Source organism: Sebastes umbrosus, chromosome 18 (genome assembly GCF_015220745.1).
Source record: "Sebastes umbrosus isolate fSebUmb1 chromosome 18, fSebUmb1.pri, whole genome shotgun sequence".
In the NCBI taxonomy this organism is placed as follows: domain Eukaryota; kingdom Metazoa; phylum Chordata; class Actinopteri; order Perciformes; family Sebastidae; genus Sebastes; species Sebastes umbrosus.
Window position 1 is genome coordinate 13,408,458 of NC_051286.1, and position 21,529 is coordinate 13,429,986.

At 38.7% G+C, this 21,529-nt stretch overlaps 2 protein-coding genes across 9 annotated transcripts in view; both read right to left on the minus strand.

The window, feature by feature from the left end:
* nhsl1b (NHS-like 1b) overlaps positions 1–4,025 on the minus strand; it is a 122,432-nt gene extending 118,407 nt beyond the window's left edge. The window contains exon 1 of one of the 5 annotated variants that reach the window (XM_037751249.1): positions 3,377–4,025. In XM_037751249.1, the coding sequence (XP_037607177.1) occupies positions 3,377–3,695 (319 nt within the window). In that variant the 5' untranslated portion in view covers positions 3,696–4,025. The remainder of the gene's footprint in view (positions 1–3,376) is intronic. The other 4 variants (XM_037751246.1, XM_037751245.1, XM_037751252.1 and 1 more) reach the window with 4 other exon arrangements.
* A 2,253-nt stretch (positions 4,026–6,278) lies between these two features.
* On the minus strand, positions 6,279–17,748 carry acbd3 (acyl-Coenzyme A binding domain containing 3). 4 transcript variants are annotated; one of them, XM_037751296.1, is made up of 8 exons: positions 17,354–17,748; positions 13,849–13,990; positions 13,107–13,247; positions 12,787–12,945; positions 12,319–12,496; positions 11,082–11,328; positions 10,177–10,461; positions 6,279–8,669 (listed from the first exon to the last, which is right to left on the minus strand). In XM_037751296.1, exons 1-8 carry the CDS (start codon positions 17,664–17,666, stop codon positions 8,455–8,457), a joined length of 1,680 nt encoding a protein of 559 aa, XP_037607224.1. In that variant the 5' UTR covers positions 17,667–17,748; the 3' UTR covers positions 6,279–8,454. The 4 variants fall into 4 exon arrangements, with proteins under 4 accessions (XP_037607224.1, XP_037607222.1, XP_037607225.1 ...); XM_037751294.1 differs by having other exon boundaries at positions 10,177–10,464; positions 17,354–17,744; XM_037751297.1 differs by having other exon boundaries at positions 12,322–12,496; positions 17,354–17,743.
* Between the last annotated feature and the right edge of the window lie 3,781 nt (positions 17,749–21,529).

Here is a 21,529-nt window from a genome sequence, read left to right on the forward strand (position 1 = left end):
ATAACATATCAATGGATGATTTGTCTCTGCTTCACACATTAACTTTAATTCAAATACCCATTCAAAACAACTCCACCAGCTGTTCTCACGATTATGACACATTCAAATCCTGGAGTAATGCTGGGGGGGGGCGGTGCTGCAAAGGGAATTTTTTTTTAAGACAGGTGTTTATGTGGAACGAGTTAGAGTGAAGCAGACATGCCTTCGTTGAAATTAATGTGAAGCCAGTGCTTCTGTACTCGCAGTGCTGGCCTTGGGGCTACGTGGGAGCTGGCTGCTACAGATCGCTAAGTAACACACTGCATTCCAGTCCACTCTCTCACACCTTGTCCTCAGCTGCTTATAGCCTCCACCGAATGATTGAGTGAAACGGAACAAAGCTTTCAAAAAGGAACTCCCAACCACAACCCCACCTAGGACTGCATTAAAAAACGTCAACAGGTACAGATAATAGGAGCAGTCGAGTCATGCCACGCGATAACACAGGGGGATTAGTTCAATGTCTGGGAGCCGTCACGTAGCGGGTACTCCCTAAAACACAGCTTGACGGAGTATCAGTCCAATCCATTGCTCATCATACATCACATTCGCTTGTGTCTGGGAACTGTCTGCTCGGCTTATCGTTTCGCCGCAACTAGTTTTTGAATCTGTGTGTCTGAGAGAGAGAGAGAGAGAGAGTGTGAGTCACAGTCAGACTGAAGGCTGGTGAATAGAATAGACAGTGAAAAGGGAACAAAAACCAATGACTCAGAGATTAAATCCTCTTTTCAGTCACCGACATCGGGCTTGTCTTCTGAATCCTACTTTGCAACATATTTCAGAGGCAAATTAGATAAACAAAAGGAGCCATGAAGAGAATCAATAGTCTTATCAACAGGTCCACAAGCAACCCTTAGGAAGCAGTGGTATAAAGTAGCTGCTATCTACTACAGGTCTGTATCAGAGGCAGACAAAATGACAGGCCTATCGCTCAATCTTTGCTGGCACATAGTCTGGGTTAATATATAAACCGCAGAGTGTGAGACGACAGGAGGTAGCTTTTGCAAGGACAGCAAAACAAATCACAAACCCAACAAAAGTCAGCACATGGTGCAGCAAAGGGAATTGATTTTCCATTTATCTTTTGAGTTGACCAACTTTGTTTACATGCATGAAACAGCCAGAAGAGATGGGGAGGAGGGGTGGAAAGGGTTGTTAAGGCCTCCTGTGATCTCAGTGTCCTTTGAAGACCTGAACACAGATGGTGGAGTCCGTTGAGAGGAAATCCATCATTTCTGACGGGGACTCAACATCCCTATTAACATAAGTCTGAATCGAGACAAACACGAGCCATGTGTCACCACCAGTCGCCACCACTCCTCCCTGGTATCTGTCAATGGTGGAAATGTGACAATCACCTTGGACCTGACCAAGCATCTCTCCATGTTATTATGACAGAGCAGCAAAAGTCAAAGCAACTCCAGATGGAGATTAATTCAAAGTCAAACATCTCGATTTTATATTTATTTATTTACGTATATTTATAGTGTATTCTAATGTATTCTTTATATTGTGTATACTATGCATACTTGCAATATTTTCAGGTGGAATTTCATTCATTCTCTCTGTGCAATTTCATTTTTCCACTTGTGCAATTTTGGTAATAGTCTGTATATTGTCAATACTGTATATACTCATATTTTTATACTTCCTTCTATTTAAATGGTTCATATTTTGTTACACTTTGTTTAGCTCTTTTTTTACTGTGTTAGCTGATGCATCTTGTTTTTCGCACTATCGAAAAATCTGGAATAACAAAGGAATATCTTATCTTATTGTAGCACCCACATAAGCGTCTTGTTTGTTCCTTGTTACTGATAGAGAGTTCAATCATCCAATCCACCAAACAACTCAAAACAAGAGTCAATACCAACAGGAGAATACACTGTTTACCATTGGCAGAGCATTTTGGCAAATTTTTCTTGGGCGCTACCCAAATATTCAGCTATGCTGCTCATCCCACAAATGCATGATCCTTACAAGTTGGACATCATTGTGAAGGTAAATAAACAGGCTTTCTAACGATGTAAAATACAATGCCAATTAGCATTGAAACAACAGAGAAATAATCCACCAAACACAAGTTTCAGAACTTTTTCCCCCCAGTTTATATATTGTATATTTACTGTTCCTGTGCAATGCCTGGATAACCTGCTGCTGTAACACAAGAATTTCCCAATTTGGGATCAATAAAGTACATCTATCTATCTATCTATTTATCTCTGGAATTAATCAATATCCATCTGTGGAGAGAAATCATGCAACACAAGTGCCATGTTGTCATTTATGTGCATTCATAATATAGCCTAAATATTACATATCTGGGCACCAATAACAAGTTTATGGTGATTTTCTCTGGTTTAAACCACAATATTACTACAGTATTGCTGCCTTATGGGGACAGAAATGTATAAATATACTCCAGATGGAGATTAATTCAAAGTCAAACATCTCAACTTTATATTTATAGTGTATTCTAATATATTCTTTATATTGTGTATACTATAGATATTATCTCTAGTGTTGATATGTATATTTATTGTATATTTACTGTTCCTGTGCAATGCCTGGATAACCTGCTGCTGTAACACAAGAATTTCTAAATTTGGGATCAATAAAGTACATCTATCTTTCTATTTATCTATCCATCTTTCTATCTATATATCTATTTCTCTCTGGAATTAATCAATATCCATCTGTGGAGAGAAATCATGGTGCACAAGTGCCATGTTGTCATATATGTGCATTCATAATACTACATGTCTAGGCACCAATTACAAGTTTATGGTGATTCCTTTAGTTTAAACCACAATATTACTACAGTATTGCTGCCTATATGGGGCCAGAAATGTAGAGATATACTCCAGATGGAGATTAATTCAAAGTCAAACATCTCAACTTTATATTTATTTATTTATTTATGTATATTTATAGTGTATTCCAATATATTCTTTATATTGTTAGTGTTGATATGTATATTTATTGTATATTTGCTGTTCCTGTGCAATGCCTGGATAACCTACTGCTGTGACACAAGAATTTCCCAATTTGGGATCAATAAAGTACAGCTATCTATCTATCTATTTCTCTCTGGAATTAATCAATATCCATCTGTGGAGAGAAATCATGGTGCACAAGTGCCATGTTGTCATATATGTGCATTCATAATACTACATGTCTGGGCACCAATTACAAGTTTATGGTGATTCCTTTAGTTTAAACCACAATATTACTACAGTATTGCTGCCTATGGGGCCAGAAATGTAGAGATATACCCCTAGAGATCTCACACTGCAGACTAACAACTAGTAACTAACAACAGGCATTGCAAACTTACGGATTTTGACCTTCTTGGGATCAACCTTGCGGACTTCAGCCTGCAGCCTGTGCAGCCTCCCCTGGATCCTGCAGGATCTCCTGAACACCATGCCAGCCTCCATCTCGATGGCCAGGAAGATGTCGCTGGCATGGCGAGAAAGGTCGGAAAGTTGGTGGATAATGTTGGTCAAAGTGTGACATCCCACCTCGTCCAATGAGGAGAACAACACGGGCTTTCTCAGTTTGCGTGTCCCGGGCTCTTCCCTCGGTATCCAGCCATCCCTCGCTGATAACCTGCTAACACGCCGCGGCTCAATGCTCCTCTGCTCAAAGGGCATGCTTTATTTATTATATCCTAAACTGTTCACGCAAAAAAAAAACTCACAGCTTTAAAACCAATCCAAGACGCATTGCTTCGGTGCTTTGGCTGCAGTATAATCCTTCAATCCCGCCATATTTCTTGCTTTTCAAAGCATGGGGACTTTGTGCTGCTGCTGTAACACTGGAGAGACGTTGCCTCCCAAAGTCTATTCAAATCCAGCCAGACAGAGAGCAGCAGGCTGCAGAGAGAAGAAAACACACACTAGAGGAAAAGTAGGGGAAAAGTACAAATAAAAACCTGGAGAAAATACTACAACCACCTGTAGCAAGTGGAGCTGGAGCCAGATATACAGAGGAGACTTTACCTGCCTCCCCTTCGAAGGCAGTTCAGCAGCCTGGTGGAAAACATGGACTGGATTAGTCCTCCAAACTGAACCGGACGGGACTGAGGCTATACCAGCACACTGATGAGTTAGATCAGGGGTCAGCAACCTTTACTGTCAAAAGAGACATTTTAGGCAAAAAACAAAGAAAAGAAAAATCTGTCTGGAGCCGCAAAACATTTGATCATTGTGATGAAGGTAACAGAGTTTATAGTCTAAGTATTTAGTATATAAGTTTAATGCAGTGAGGGCCAAAGTGCAAATGTACTACGGAGTATTAGAGGACGTTGAGGGGAAAAAAATCAGAGATTTCCGGAATAAAGTCATAAATTTACGAGAAAAAAAGTCGTAATATTGTGAGAATAAAGTCATAACTTTACGAGAAAAAAGTCGGAATATTACGAGAATAAAATCCTTAGTTTACAAGAAAGAATGTTGTTATATTACGAGAATAAAGTCATAACTTTAGGAGAAAAAAGTCGTTATATTACGAGAATAAAATCATAACTTTACGAGAAAAAAAGTCATAATATTATGAGAATAAAGTCATATGTTTACGAGAAAAATGTCGTTATATTACGAGAATAAAGTCATAACTTTAGGAGAAAAAAAGTCGTAATATTGTGAGAATAAAGTCATAACTTTACGAGAAAAAATGTCGTTATATTACGAGAATAAAGTCATAACTTTAGGAGAAAAAAGTCGGAATATTACGAGAATAAAGTCGTAACTTTAGGGGGGAAAAAGTCTGAATATTACAAGAATAAAGTCATAACTTTACAAGAAAAAAAGAAGGTAACGTAAAAATTACTACTTTATAATATTATGACTTTATTCTGGAAATCTCAGATTTATTTTTTTTCCTCAATGTGGCCCTATTACTCCGACGTACCGTCGTACCATAGACCTACAACAATGATAAATAAAAATGAAAATGTAAACAAAAAACAGTTATTAATTTCCACTGATTTTATTAAAAATTAAAAGTTTGCAAGTGATTGACAGCCGGCTCTCATAGACGGCAGCTGGACAGCGGACAGCAGATCAGCTCTGACTGCTTATTTTCCTCCGGTCTGTGAAATCTTGCAGATGCCGTTAGGAGCACTGGAAGACACCGGAGGACACAGAGGCACATGATATTTTTCAGGTTACCTGTTTCATGTACTACTGTCCCGATATAGCGACCGTTTTATAAAAATAACTTTTTTTTATCATATTTGCTCCAATCTCGCCTTCTTCAGCTTTAACATACATTTATAGATACCAGCAAGAAATCTTGAGGGTGTGGGAGTTTTTGATATTATCTGGCGAAATGTATGTTTTATGATATTTTAGTAAGGACGTACTTACTACGTAAAGTAGCCTACAATATTTCATTTTAAACAAAGGATATGTTAACTGTTTGCTCATACCTTTTAAAATAACCCCATGGACAGCACATTCTCTGAACACTTGTTTCTGATTTATCTCCTCTCTCTGTATGTGTGTGTGCACAAGGCATGTTTGTCCAGGCCTTGTGTCCAGTCCACCGCCTGGCATTCCCACCGTCGCTCTTCAAAATACCAAAGAGCAAACTCTCATCATTACTAGGATACCTTTTTACTCAGCTCAGCTTTAAACCTGTGGTCGTGGTGGATTCTTTTGAAAGCCTGACTAAAGATGTACCAGTTGGTAAAATGTGTCTCGGTAGGTGTTTATTGTGCCACCTGGTGTCTTAAAGTGAACATAGCCAACTTCAAAAGGTGAATCCAGGCTAAAAGCATTGCCACTTGTTAATGCTTTCTCATTGCTCAATGCTGTTAAGTTGTGTACACTGTGGCAACCGTTTAACATTACTCAATATTAAGGGTGTAAAATGCTGATGCAGATGTCCTCTTGAACATATTGACATCCCATGTGGATGTGGAAACATTGAAGGTAGATTATCCTGTTACACATTGAGAAACATCCTCACTTGTCCTTCCCTCAGCACTAAATGTGTTTGACAGGAGGACAACAGGAGGATGACACATTCACCACTGGTGGAAAAAGGAACTAGCTAATACTGGTCTGTTGTGCCAAGGCCATTTTCAGTGTCCTCACATGCCCAAAATTGTCTCCTTCTCTTTAATCTAAAACTAAAAGAGGTCTTTGTTTTAGGCAGTGAATGAATGAACAGTTTGAAAGCTTCATACAAAATGAAAACTATAAAAAATACAAAAGTAAACAAACTACCAATTTCTAGAGATGAACATAAGTTTAATCAAGATTAAATATATGCCCAAAAAAAAGATCTTGCAACTCATAAGAGATCCAAACAAGTCAAAACAATACAAAAAGATGAGCTTTTCTGTCTGTCATGTCAATAGAGTCTTGCCATTTTTATACTTCCTACGAGTTTTGGACTTTCATTCGGGGTAAAATGTATACATATATGATCTCATTCACCATATTTTACAGTGCATTGATTCTCAAAACCATAGCCTTCTTCCACATCTAAAAACCCATACATAAACTCATTTATAGAATTATTTACATACAAGGCTTGAACAAACCATTTTGGTGAGCAATAAGAAACTTAAGAAAAACAAACATCACACATCAGAAACTTAGGAACTTTCTTAAACTTTATGGCTTGGTTAAGCCATGGTGACATTTTGTTACACAAATCACTGAATGGATGGGAGGCAGGAGGGGCCTCTAATTAAATAATATGAACTAACACTCAACTTGTTGTTCCACCTCTGTGTCTTTAAAGTTTGGTTGCATACACACAAAAAAGTACAAATACAGATTGAGTGACAAAGTGAACCCAAATGTCTCTACTGAACACACCGCACACTTTGCTCATAATGCACCTAGGTGGTAGGTACGCAAAGCATACACATGTAATGTGAAACAGAACAACATAATTAATCTAAAGTATGGCAACAAATGACTTCGAAAATAAAAAAGGTGAATACACTAAGATGTCACAGCTGAGTTAGTAAGCAACCACGTCACCAAAGACAAAAATATCATCTCAGTTTATTCACGATACCTTACTTGAGATGACAATTTGAGTTAATTCATACCAGGAAGGAAGAAAAAAAAAAAAAACAGACCAGCAACACTGCATTTTGTGTAATGGATTTTTGATTTCTGAGCACTGGAGAGATGTAACAGTGTGTCTTGAATTTTTATTGATAGATGTAGTTGTGTGTCGGCATCTCCAAACACACATAATGAAATTCAAAACTCAAAAACCTCCCAGGTAATATTAATATAACATCTGCCGTAATACTAGCTCCTTTTTATCTGGAAGAATTGCTGAGCAAAAGGACAGTTGAGGATTTGACGTAATCAGTCGTGTGGAAACGGACACACATATAGAAAAAAAAATATTTGTAGGAGAAAGGGAGAACAAATATTTATTTAATAATTTCTTTTTAAACTTCTGTATCAAACACTGAGATGCTTGAGTTTATAAAGCCAGAGGGCCTACTTTTCCATGTGCATGTCATGTTACTCACTCCTTTATTACTCTGAAACATGGAATGCCTGTCCTTCATAAATTTTGCCAGTAGACTCCATTAAAATATCTACTCCCGGTGCAATCAGATTGTATCCAGAAATAACGTTTTTTTGTGTGGGAATAAACCAACAAGAGCACTAAACATCCTCTCAGATCTTCACATATGCATGGTGGCTAGGGAAGAGACTGTTTTTACAACAAAAAAGATAATTATTCGTGTACAACTGTGTTTTTAATGTGTGTGTGTGAGAGACTTGGCAAAGACCAGACGCTCTCTGAGGAACAGAGGCATAGTGTTATATGAAGTACATTTGCAATATAATTAGATTTTTTCAACATTGTCTGTGTTCTTGTGGGATAAACAAACCAGTATTACCACCAAAACAGGAAACGTTGGCTCACAGAGTGCTGGACTCGCCGGCGTTTTCCGCAACGCGGTTATGAAAGCGTCAATCGGGGCAGAAGCAGCCACAAAGGCCACGTTGGACAGTGTTGGGCTGGGGTTGGTGGTGACAGAAGAGGAGCCCAGGGTGAAAAGTGGTCAAATACAATATGAGATAGAGAAAGTCCTACAGCCTGGGTCTATGTGAGCGCAGCGAGGACAGGTGGTGAATATACAACAGGAGAACGCGCTCCTCTTCCAGGTTCTAGCATGGGTGTATCTCAGGACACGCATACACATACAGCACATACACAATAGTCCAAATCTCCAAACTAGGGCTTTCAGATGTGTCTCTTTGTCACCCTCTGGTGGTTTTGTCCAGAATAGATCTGGTGATTTCTCCTTCACACACAAAACACACACATACAGGCTGCCAAATCTCCACCTACACGCACACGCACACACACAAACATATGAACACACACACTCCTTGGCTCCCCCTGTGTCTGTATTCAGGCTTATCTGGTGTAGTAGACTCTGTAGTAAACACTCTTGGAGCGCCAGAGTGAATAGGAGTTGTCAAACTTGAGCAGGTAGACTCCGCGGCCGGGGTACTGGTGGCTACCGGCATACACCTCCTCATGACAGTCCCGCCGGTACACCGGCACAATCTCATCCACCTGGGGCTTCCCCGCCTCCTTCTTCGCCTTCTCCTCCTCATTGGGAGGTTCACCTGAGGACACAAGAACAAGGTTAAGGTTTCAAATTGTAATAGAAAGCAGTAGGGAATTAACAATGAGGCTTATCTTTATGAATGGTTCACACACACTCACAATGCTCTTTTAGAAAGCTTCGCTATAATTATGCAAAGCTATGATTACACTTAATATCATGGAGTTATATTTGTGCCTCAATCCTGAACATCTTTAGGCGACCAAAAAGGTTAGAATTAACTCTTTCATGAACTGAAAACACACTGTGAAAGGGTTCAAGCTCTAAAATGAAAACACAGACAACTTCCAGACCGGACAACGCCGTGGTAGCGACCTGTCAATCACAAGGTAGTCACGCTCTAAAGCATCCCCTGCTTTATGATCTATTTGACTCTAAATGGGACCATAATTTACTAAATGAACATCATGCTGTATTGAAGAAGACTTGAAACTAGTGATTGAGACCATAAACTCATGTTTACAATGTTTACTGTGGTAATAAATCAAGTAAGAAGTAGGGTCATTTTCTCATAGACTTCTATACAATCAGACTGAGATACCAGAGAAGTTGCCCCCTGCTGGATATTAGACAGAATGCAAGTTTAAGGAACTTCTGCCTGGCATGAATATAATGCCATATCGTGTGGCTTAACATTACACTCTCCCAAACTCCTTTAGGTATCAGATTCTCTTACTTATAGGATCACATTTTGAACTAAACTTACATACTACCAAATAAATACATAGGAGTTTTATGTCAAAATGTGAGACATTTCTCTTGTGCAAAACACAATGTTGTTACAATAAACATATACAACTGCTACTCCAGACAGTCTGAAGTGAAGTTTAGAAGGCTAATTTGTACAGTTAATTTAACTAAAAAAAAAGTGCCAATTCCAATGCACAATACTGCCTTTTTATCTTATCAACATATATTTTCAAAATTAATTTCTATTCACACCACCGCTCTGGTTTCCACCAAAGAACACAAACAGGACTTCCTGTTCCAAGGGGACAACTATGTAATGTTTAACTATGGTGTAGGCAAGTTCTGAACATGAGATAAGAATATAATGATATCTGAAAGTGTACTAGTTATTCATCTCTCCATTGGCCGATGAGTGAAGCAACAGAAATAAATTGCTAAATCAGACATTCCTATACAAAGCAGCTGCTTCTGTGGCAAACATGGAACTAAATAACCACCATGACTTGACATGTCAATAAATAGCAGAGCATACGGTATCCATAGCAAATGCCTCTGGACCTAAGATCATAAAAGCAATCATGACCCATCTATAGCGTTTCATATCAGCTTGCAAAGTTCCATTTTCAATTCTTGGATAAATATGTTTTGCAAATGTTTTGTTAACATAACAATGAACACATTATGGAGGGAGAGCTCACACCCACACACAACATCACTGTCAATAGAACTGACTTTTCCGGCTCTGCTGCAACACCCGAAAATATCTGCATCAGAAACACTGCAGGCGTGTTCACACAGGCTTCCCACCCACACCTCACCTTCTTCATCCTCGTCATCATCGCTGGACTCCGACACGTGCACGCTGACCGAAGCGGAGGCGGCGTCCGTCCACTCGAAGAAGACCCCGAAGCCGATGTCGTAATAGTCCGTGGCGAACTCCCAGAACAGGTAAGAGCCCTCCTCGTGGGTTGGCACTCGCACCGTCACCACCTCGCCGCGTCCCACTGTGATCACGCTGTCTGCGTCCTGACGGATTTTCTCCTTGAAGTCCTTGATCTGTGGCCGTGTCCACATGGACGGAGCAGCTATGACTGGTGGGGAGTCTGCTGTGATCGAGGGACAAAAGACTTCTTACAATCTGTTTGGATAATCTTCTTATACAATCTGCTAATTCCAATAAATGATGTCCTACCAGCATACACAGATTAAAGGCACATAGAGAAAAGATATACAGTATATACAGTATATATAAACATAGAGAAAGAGAGAGAGAGGGCATGAGTCCATGTGACCAGTTGGGTTTTTTGCATACCCAACTATCCATCCATCTTTCCTTAAAACATTGATTTGAGAGTGAGCAGCAAGCCACAGTGGATTAATTTGGCTCAGGATGTATGTTTTGGAATCAGACCAAGGCCTTGTTCATTTCTGGTGTGAGTGCTCAACTCTTCTATAAGCAGAATGTGTGGTTGGATGATACCTAAACCAGCAGACTATCATGTATCACTTGTTCCAGCTCTTCTCCTCCCTGCCCTCCAGGTCACATCAACAAGGACACAGCAGATACGAATCAGGTTTCAAGTTTGGTATAAAGCTTTGTTTGTTTGACAGAGAGCTCCCCCCCGCTGCCTTGTAGCCATTAGCTACACAATACAGAAAATGTAGATTCTTTCAAAATGAAGTCAACTCCAGTGGTTTATGTTTTTTTAAATGAGAAACCAACCTAATAAAGGCCCGTTCTCTGAGACCTCCTCTGCCGGCTCGGGCTCTGGCTCCCGGTCCATGCTCTCCGAGTACGAATCCGACTGGCCTCCGTTGACTGTGGGGGTTTCATCGCCAGCAGGCGGTGAAGCTGCACACAACGGTCCTGCTGCTGAGGCGGCGATAGGTTCGCCGCTATTGAAGTCACTAGATTCAAGGGTGCCCTGCACCATCAAATCCGCCTGCATCTGCTGCTTCTGTAAGGCCGCCTGGGACAAAAGGAACACTGAATCAAGACATTGGAATCCAAACTAAGAGCTTAAACCAAAAATGTTGTTTCTAAAATGCTATTGGAAGGATCACAGGCTCCTGCTTATATATGGATTACATTTATATGCATATAAGGCTGCACTATTATAGCTAAAATTGTTATCCTGATGAGTTTGCTCAAGACTGCGCTCATCAAAATGCATCTTGATTATTTAAGGAGCTTAACAGTTTCAATTTTGTTTCTATCTTTGGTAAACATTTCTCTCTAATTGCATTTTGGCTCAAGCCCTTTTCTGCATACCAAAGGTGTTATTGTGTACCTCATCATGAAATGTATACATCTTTTATAGACATTTAGGCTACATCCACACTAATAACGTCCAGACGAGCGTTTTAGGGCCGTTTCAGAATTAATCTCCGTCCATACTACCATGCCTGAAAATGCATATCACATGACTATTCACCTACACTGGGCATGCGCGTACCAGTGTAAACAGGAAGCAGCGCTGTACATGGGAATTGATGTAATAGCTTGCCTCCTGAGCATGTAGGCAGTAGCAGTATTATAAAATGCTGAATTTAACTGCACAAAAGCTGCTAGCATAGACAACAAGGTCAGCAACGCTTGTAACTCATTATCCATGTTGAAATTAACCACTGGTGGTCGAGGCTGATGTCGTTTGTTTTCTTCCGGAAAAGGTTCATGTGATGGGGCGTGACGAATCGGGGAAAAACATGTCATGTCTGAAGCGAACCTGGGTGTCTGCGTCATCGTTTTCAAAGGTCTCCGTTTCTGTCCGTCCAGACTAAAACGCAACCCCGGAGTTTTAAAACGAAAACGGCGTCAACGGGCTTGGCCCATGACTACTTTCAATTTACTGTGCATCACTGAAAGACAATGTTGCCAATACCCACGCTTCCCCATTAACTGCAAAATCAAAAAAAAAATCAATCAATGCAAGTCTATCCCTCTGTTAGTGTTTACATACTACCTGTTGCTGGGCCAGCTGGACCTGGTAGAGCTGCTGCATGTACTGCTGGTAGTGCTGCTCCTGGAGCTGACGGATGAGGCCCAGCTGTTGCTCTGGGCTGTTGGGGTACTGCTGAGCAGCGTACTGTTGGAACTGCACTGCTGTCTGCGCATTTAACGCCGCCATTATCTGTTGTCTGGGAAATAGAACACAGGGGCAGCGCTGGTGAGGAAGGAAGTACAGGAAACTGCAAGGAGACAATGGTGGACAGTGGAAAGTTGGAGGATTTTAACATAGAGAGAAGAGAATACCCCTGTAGATATCAATGTCAGGGAAGTGTGACGATCATGTAGAAGTCATGCTGAAGTTAAATCAATATATTGCACATTGTGCAAACACACACAGTGATACAGATTCAAGATTCAAGAGTTTAATTTGCCATTTGCACCTAAGTACATTGGAATGCTGAGCAGTAGACACACATACTTCTGCTGCTCAATCCGTAGCCTCTCCTCCTCTGCCTGTCTCCTCTCCTCTTCCTCTCTCCTCAGCCTTTCTTCCTCCTCTAGCCTCCGTCTCTCCTCCTCCTGCCTTTGTCGCTCCCTCTCCTCCTCCTCCAGCCGCTGACGCTCCTCTTCTTCTTTCCTGGAGAAGATACAAACACCATCAGTCAATAAATGTCCAATATTTATTCTGCTGCTTCACAGTGTTGCTGGCTGCATATAGGACGAACTGAAACGGAGTCTGTATTTAGACACTGAAGCAGAAGCATCGCCCTCAGGGGAACTGACGTCAAGAAACCTTACCTTTTCCTCTCCTGCTCTTCCCTTTCGATCTTGTGTGAGGTGACGTAGGGAGCAAAGAGGTTACAGCACTTGTTCAGCAGCTTGACAAACTCCACCATGGCATCCTCCTTCTCCAGGTTACCCAGGGAGGCCCACTCTTTCCTGCACACAGAGCGAAAACGGAGGTGAGGATAAATAATACAGGGGCTCAGCCATCTAGTATCTTTTTTTACTCTTTTTTAAAAGGAACAGTGTGTAGGATCTGGCGGTATCTAGCAGAGAGGTTGCAGTTTTACTACTTCTCCCGTGTGCCAAGAGGGTAGGATTTCTACGGTGGCCGAGGCGAAAACATGAATGAAAGCCAGTTGTTGTAAGAGTAGAGTGCGTAGAGTGTGTGTGTGTGTATGTGGGAAGTGAGTGGTGAAGCAAGAGAGAGAGCGGCGCCAACTGAAGCGAGTAACGTCATCGTCTCCGGCCCAAGCAGGAAAAGTTAATAGTGTTTGGTTTGTCCATTCCGGGCTACTGTAGAAACATGGCGGGGCAACATGACAGACTCTGTGGAGAGGAGCTGCTCCCTATATAGATATACGGCTCATTCTAAGGTAAGGAAAACACATTTCTAACAGTACAGAAAACATACTTATTAATATTATATTCCATTTCGGCCAATAGATCCCCTAATTGTTTAATGTCCTTTGTCTTACATTAACAAGGGACATTTAAATTGGTAGCATTTGTAACAGCCAATGTTTGCTGGGGTTACCTGCGGTCGTTGCCCAGGACATCAAAAAAGCCGACCTCCGGTGAAGCATCAGGATTGTAAGGGCCCAGTAACACCTGTTTGTGCAGAGCCACCAGTCGAAGCTTCTCCTCATAGGTCGGGTGGAAGGCCTTTCCATCTTTATCTTAGAGCAGCAAAGTGGAAGCACTTAGTACAACATGGTAGCAGCAACAGTAGAAGCATAAAGAGGATCATATTCTTTTGACACTCTATAACTTAATAACAGCCTCTTAGCAGGATGACTTCAATCACTGTAAAACTTTAATCCAAAGTGAGACACGATCAGATTTATATATACAAGACAAGTTGCGCAGGACCTAACCCTAACTGATTAGAAATACATGGCTACAAATACAAAGCACAGATTACTATCACACAGAGCGGCGACCGGGCCCAAACCTGTTTGACAGTCATCACAAGTGCTTTGCTCTAAAAGAACAGTACAAATGCCCAGTGTTCAAAATTGTAAAATGTGTTCAGGATGTTTGCAAAGTAAAAATTAACTACACCTAAAGGCAAGGTGAGCCACAGAGAGCATATTATACTGTATTTATTTACATGTTATTTTAATTTCTCAGGCTGATAAGTTAGATCTGAAAGACTGATACACTTTTACACTGTCTTGTTTCGACTTGCTACTTCTTAATAATTACTTAGTGAGATTGGCACAACTCAAAGCAGGGTTTGAGCTTGAATTTTAAAGGTCCCACATCATGCTCATTTTTAGGTTCATACTTGTATTTTATGTTTCTACTAGAACACGTTTACATGCTTTAATGTTAAAAAATCCTTTATTTTACTAGTACTTTCTGCCTGAATATGCCTGTATTTACCCTCTATCTGAAACGCTCTGTTTTAATGCATTTCAACGGAATTGCAACTGAATGGCGCTGCTAGGCAAAAGCTTGGGTCTATGTTTATTTCCTGTCAGCTGATGTCATTCATGGTGCCTTCAAATAGGGTCGTGTTTACTGTGTTCGTGAGAAGAGTCCATATGAACGCCCCCCTCTTGTGCTATTCACGACATCGCAAGTGGAAAGTTTCAGGAGTTGTGACGTGTTTGTTGACGTTGTCAGAAATGGCGGAGGCCATGGAAGTTCATTTTTCGGTACATAATAAGTGAATATATTGTAATTTTAGTTGTATATTGTTTTTCTTCATAATTTTATTATATGTCTGTGGAAAATGTTGATATTCCCAACTGCCTAATCCTTTTCCTCTGTCATTATGCCGTTGCATTTCCTGCATTATGCCGTACCCACTTGCTAGCTTGCTTAATTGTGAGCCTCTGTGGCTTCTGGACACCAAGTTAATATTGCCGTCGCTTAGCAGCGGTGTTGTCACGTATTAACCTCATGAACACCAAGCATATTGTGTATGCGACTTCCCATGTTGTAAGCGCAAGCTCACAAGTTAATTTGAAGACATCATTTATATATATTGTAGATTTATGACATCACAAAATTACAGAAATCCTGACGGCTCGTTTAAAGGCACAGTTGCTGAATATGGGCTTTGTGTATTTCTCCATGGATTGAGCGTTTTGATACTTTCCGGTATTTATATAGCTCATAGACCTGCTTTATTATAAAAAAGGACATAAAAATCGCCCTTTTTTACAATATGGGACCTTAAAAATAGATGTTATAGCTGGTTATGTATTGCAATAATATGTTTAATAAGCTGTCTTTTGAGTGCAAAGTATGCAATAGTTAGGTGATGTCAATGTTCTCTTAAAGGTGATGATATTAACTCAGATAGCCTTCCAGTTTGTATGCATGCACTTTTATTGGATTTCCTGTTGGAGTAGCAGCAAGGGGAGTGGTGTGGATATATGGATATGAGGAGGCACTTAGGCTGTAAAACAGGCCAGTGGTCATGCAACCCTTTAAGTGCCCGAAAACGTGGCTTTAAGCAGCACTGTGAACAGTTTTTTTTATCAAGACTAACCAACTCCTAGGAAGCACAGCAGGAACCTGTCTGATTTATCAGAGAAAGATCTGTGTAAGTAAAATGCCATGCAGGCTCCCCTTCAGCTGTATCAGTGACAGGGGCAGGGCGTGTTAAAAAGCTCACAAACAAATCACTATGAGCCTGCTAGGATGCATATAGCTTCTTACATAGCAGCTCTTAGTTGATGGGAGCAGATGCATGACAAGCCAGGTCCCAAAACCCAAAGAAATGAACACAGAAGCTAGACAGCACCATACAAAACACAATAAGGACTTTTATCCTTTTACCATCACAGATCCTTTTATCCTTTATTAGACTGATCCTTCTGTTGTTCTTGTTCAGTCTGTTTATTTATTAGTTAGTCTAATTTACATCAGTAATAGTTTTGGGTCCTGTTTTATATATATATTTTTTAGCTTACATAATTTGTTGTTGTTGTGTCACTATGTTTTATCTATGTTTTTTATGTACAAGCTGCTCCAAACCAATTGCCCCTAGACGGATTAATAAAGTTGTTTGAATTGAATTGAATTGAATTGGCCACACATGCACATACAAAATGGGACTGCTGGGAAGTATTTTACTCTTTAACACTTCTTATATTGCAGCTCTCTTAGTTGATGGGAGCAGATGCATGACAAGCCAGGTTCATTCTTCCCCAAAACCCAAAGAAATGTACACAGAAGCTAGACAGCACCATGCCAAACAGTGGGATGGAAATGTTCTCAGGCCACACATGCACATAAAAATGGGACAACTTGGAAGTCCAGTGCTTATTTTTATCCCTTTAACAACCACCTAACAGCCTGCTAGGATGCATATAGCTTCTTACATTGCAGCTCTTTAGTTGATGGAGCAGATGCATGACAAGCCCAAAAACCCAAAGAAATGTACACAGAAGCTAGACAGCACCATGCAAATGTGAAGATGAAAATGTTCTCAGACCACACATGCACACAAATACAAATAGATGTTACAGCTGGTTATGCATTGCAATAATACATTTAACAAGCTGTGTTTTAAGCACAAAGTATGCAATGTTCTCAGGCCACACATGCACATAAATGGACTGCTGGAAAAAGCTTATTTCACCCTTTAACAACCAGCTAACAGCCTGCTAGGATGCATATAGCTTCTTGCATTGCAGAAACCCAAAGACATGTACACAGAAGCTAGACAACACCATGCAAATGTGAAGGAGGAAATGTTTTCAGGCCACACATGCACACAAATACAAATAGATGTTATAGCTGGTTATGCATTGCAATAATAAATTTAACAAGCTGTGTTTTAAGCACAAAGCATGCAATGTTCTCAGGCCACACATGCACATAAATGGACTGCTGGAAAAAGCTTATCTCACCCTTTAACAACCAGCTAGCAGCCTGCTAGCAGCGTTAGCTACCTGTTAGCTATGTAGCTAATGTAGCTGACAGCAGTGACAGCTAACAGCTAACAAGCTAACTAACGGCTAACCGACTAAAAACCGCGAGATTATAATAAAACCGCGAGATTATAATAAAAGTATAAATACCTTTGAAGAATTTGAGGCCCATTCCGTAGAGCTCCAGCAGAGGAAAGCCCCATTTCCTCTCTATGGCAGACCTGGCTGTCTCTCCATCTTCTCCTCCTTCTTCTCCTCCGTCTGCCGCGGCTCCACCCGGCGTGTCGGCGTCGGTCTCCGGCTCCTCCGCGGGTTTGTTGTTGGGCTCCGGCTCCTGTTCGACCTGGAGCTGCTCCTGCTCGCCCTCCGGGTCCGGACTGAGAGTGAGGCCGTCGATGGAGACTTCGAGCCGGCTGGAAGTCGCGCTGTCGAGGTCGCCGCTCTGAACCTCTGTCGCCATCATGTACAGAGACTGACTGACTGTCAGCTGAAGCGGCCACGTACCTACTTCCGGTTTACACTTGGCGGAAGTTCCGGGAGATTTTTTTTTTTTTTTTTTTTTCGATGTAAATAATGACGATGCTTTAACCTGATAGGAGACATATTTACAGAAAATATAAATGTATATATATATATATTATAATAATAATATAAAAATAATATATATACACCTGGGACTGTTATAAAACAGATTTTCACTCCCATATTTAGTTCTATTTTTAGAGCAACATAATAATGTAATTTAATGTTATTTTTTAATTCACTTTCACTTCATATTACTCTAAAATTTCATTTTCATTAAATTATTAAATATTATATTATATTGTTATTTTATATATATATATACATATATATATATGTATATATATATATATATAATAAATATAAATAATTAATATTAATTATATTATATTAATTATATATATATATAATTAATATTAATTATATTATATTAAATTATTATCCATTACATTATTATTAAATTCTAATTTTCATTTAATTAAATTTTAGTATGGTAGTATTTAATTCCCCTGGAATGAATCTCACTGTCTTTTAAATCAGCTTAAGCTTCCGGGAGCTTCTTTTTTTCTTCGATGTAAATAATGACGACGCTTTAAACCGATAGGAGAAATATTTACAGAAATAAAATAAAAATAAAAAAATAAAATATATATATATATATATATATATATATATATATATATATATATAATAATATAAAAATAATATATATACACTTGGGACTGTTATAAAAAAACAGATTTTCACTCCTATATTTAGTTCTATTTTTAGAGCAACATAATAATAATTATTAATAAATAATTATATTACTCAGGAAATAACGTGATTCACAGCAAAATTAATTTTCACTAAATTATTATTAAATTATATTAATAATTAATATGAAATATATTCTATTAAATTATTAAATTATAATTTTCATTTAATTTAATTTTAGTATAGCTGTATTTTATGTAATTTAATTAATATAAATTTAATTTAAATTTTTAATCATTTCATTTTCTTTTTTTTCTGAGTTTATCTTTGTTTTTATGTTTGATGTGAAATTTGTTCAGTGTAATAACAACTGAAAAATAAATAAATAAAAAGTTAAAAAAATAAATAAAATTAATTTAATTTAAATTTTAGTATGGTTGTATTTAATACCCCTGGAATAAGTCATGTATACACACATTATGTCAATGTTCTTTTTTACTGCTTAAGAATTGGCATTCATCTTTGTCTGTACATGTACTGAATAGTTGCATTTTTATAATAAGATTTTTTTTTTTAAAATAATACAGACGTTATAAGAAGCTAATAATTACTTCAATGTTTAATATGAGGACCAACAAAATAATTTATAAATAAAATAATAAATCTGTCAATTCAGACACACACCATCTTGTTACAGGCCACATGTGACAACATAGATTTCATTTTAATTGTTCATTTATTTATTTTCAATCTCACTGTCTTTTAAATCAGCCTAAGCAGAAACAAAAAAAAACTACATTAAACATAATAAAACCATAAAACATATAAGGCAATTAAAAGCAATTCAAAAGTTAAATATTTTTCTTAAAATGTGTTGTGGAATATATTAAGAAGATGACTTGTCAGTTTTGGCGTCTTTTTATTTTTCAAATATATCACAAAAGACAAATACAACTTGAACATGAGACAGTTAAGTCGAGTTCCTGTCCTTCCCCATAATACCCTCTGTCCCCCAAGAACTGGACCATTAATACATTTGCGTACAGCCAGACACCCATACACAAATACACCTAAATACTTGGAGGATGGATGGATTTCTGTTAATTTCTTTTAGTAAATATGAATTTTAGCATGGCCGATACTAGATTTTTAAGGCTGATAACAAGATCAACATTTGAGGGTTTTAATATGATAGCAATAAATTGGCTGGCAGTCCTTTGTTTTATAAACACAAACTACAAACTATGGACAAACTAATTGGTGACACAGTTGCTAAATGACCTCAAACATATCTTTGGCATCCTGACATTTCTTGTTACACAGATGCCAAATTTGAGTTTCTTTTTTATAAGCTAATATCGATTGTAGATGTATCAGCTTCAATGATTTATTGATCCAGCTCTAATGTGAATACGCTTTATTGCTGTAACAATCACAATTCTGTGCTTAGAAGATGTGCACACTCAACAACAATCATCCCAACTACTGCTTGTGATAATATTAATGTGTCTATAAATGTACTCTAGCTCCTTAAAACATCCCTCAAATACACAAAGACTGAACTCATAACAAAGACCCATAAGACAGCTGACATTTTAACATATACCTGCAAACTTGTGAGGACAATTTACCTGTCTGTCTGCAAGTTTAAATGTATAGTGATCGGGTCAAACTGTGGGTTAAACGGTGGTCAGACTTTAAAGGTGTGAACATGCTTTTGTTTGTGTCTACAGAGTCAGCTGCCAACTGGAAATGGCCAGTAGAAATCCCAAAGTGTTTTTACTGTTTGATGTTTGAGAGTGCAGTCTGTGAACTACCAGCATGAGTCAAAGTGGAACTGCGTTCTTTTAATCTTATTTGAAAGTCAAAATTTCTATCATGCGCTGCCATGAATGTACGAGGCATTTACTGTTCATTCCAGGAGATGTGGATAACTTTCAGAAAACATTGTCTTTGTCCATTACAAAAGATCAGGAACTTCAACAGCCTGATTTTAGCATAGCAATCTGGTCTGTGCACACAGGCAATACCCAATTAGGCCCCTCAGACAAAGCAGCATGTGAACTGTGAATGTCTTTACTGACGAGCACATCCTACCTGAACGATGCTGTATGTGTCAAAGCACAGAGATCAATACGTGCTGTTGTGGATGTGAAATGACACAATGGCTGTCAAGGGATCAACAGGAAAATATTTTTTTTTTAGGTCCTTGCTACAGGTCTCTTTCAGGAGCATGATAGTTTAACGCTAACACAATCTACTCCACAATAACTTAAACCAGCTGTATCACATAAATCATATGAGAATGCAGTTAAAAGTCTGGCAAACTTTATATTTTGCAACATGTCTCCCACACCCAAGTAATTAAATATGATGCATAGAATTTAACCTATAATTGCTATAAAAAGAATGTAAGAAATTTCACTCTGACATAAGTAATGAGCTTGGACTCTTATTTGCAGTACATGTAACCATTAAAGCTCAATCTCGTCCAAATATGTGTGAACAAATTAGTCTGTCTGTGGTGCTACCCGACCTCTTGACTTGATCCCCCTCTGAATGAAGTGAAGGTGACCCATTCAAAAACAAGCGCCCACTCCTGAGTACTTTTGAACTGAGGTTTGTGTATTGAGATCGTTGCCACTGAAAGGGGGCAGGAAGCATTATTTCCTTCTTACATGCATCAATGTGAAGGATCAGACATCTAAAAGACCTGAATCTTTATAGTAAGTATAACTTATATTCTTTGACATTTAAGTCTAAGGGAAGGAAAAAAATCACAAAGAAAAATGATAACCCTGTAAGAACACATGTCTAGATGCAGAATCACAGCCAGAATACAAGACTTAAACACATTTTGAGTCAGAATCACCTTTATTGGCCAAGTAATGTATTTACACAGAAATACAAATAACAGCTAGGAACAAGAGCAACACTTTGCAATTCATATTTTATTTACTTTTTGCAATTCCTAATTTGTTATTTATACTAATAAAATATACTTAATATGTGTATCCTTCTCTATGTCATATATTTCATTACTGAAATTGTGTATACTTTTTGCAATTCATAATTTTGTATTTATTTATTTATTTGTTGGACAAATAA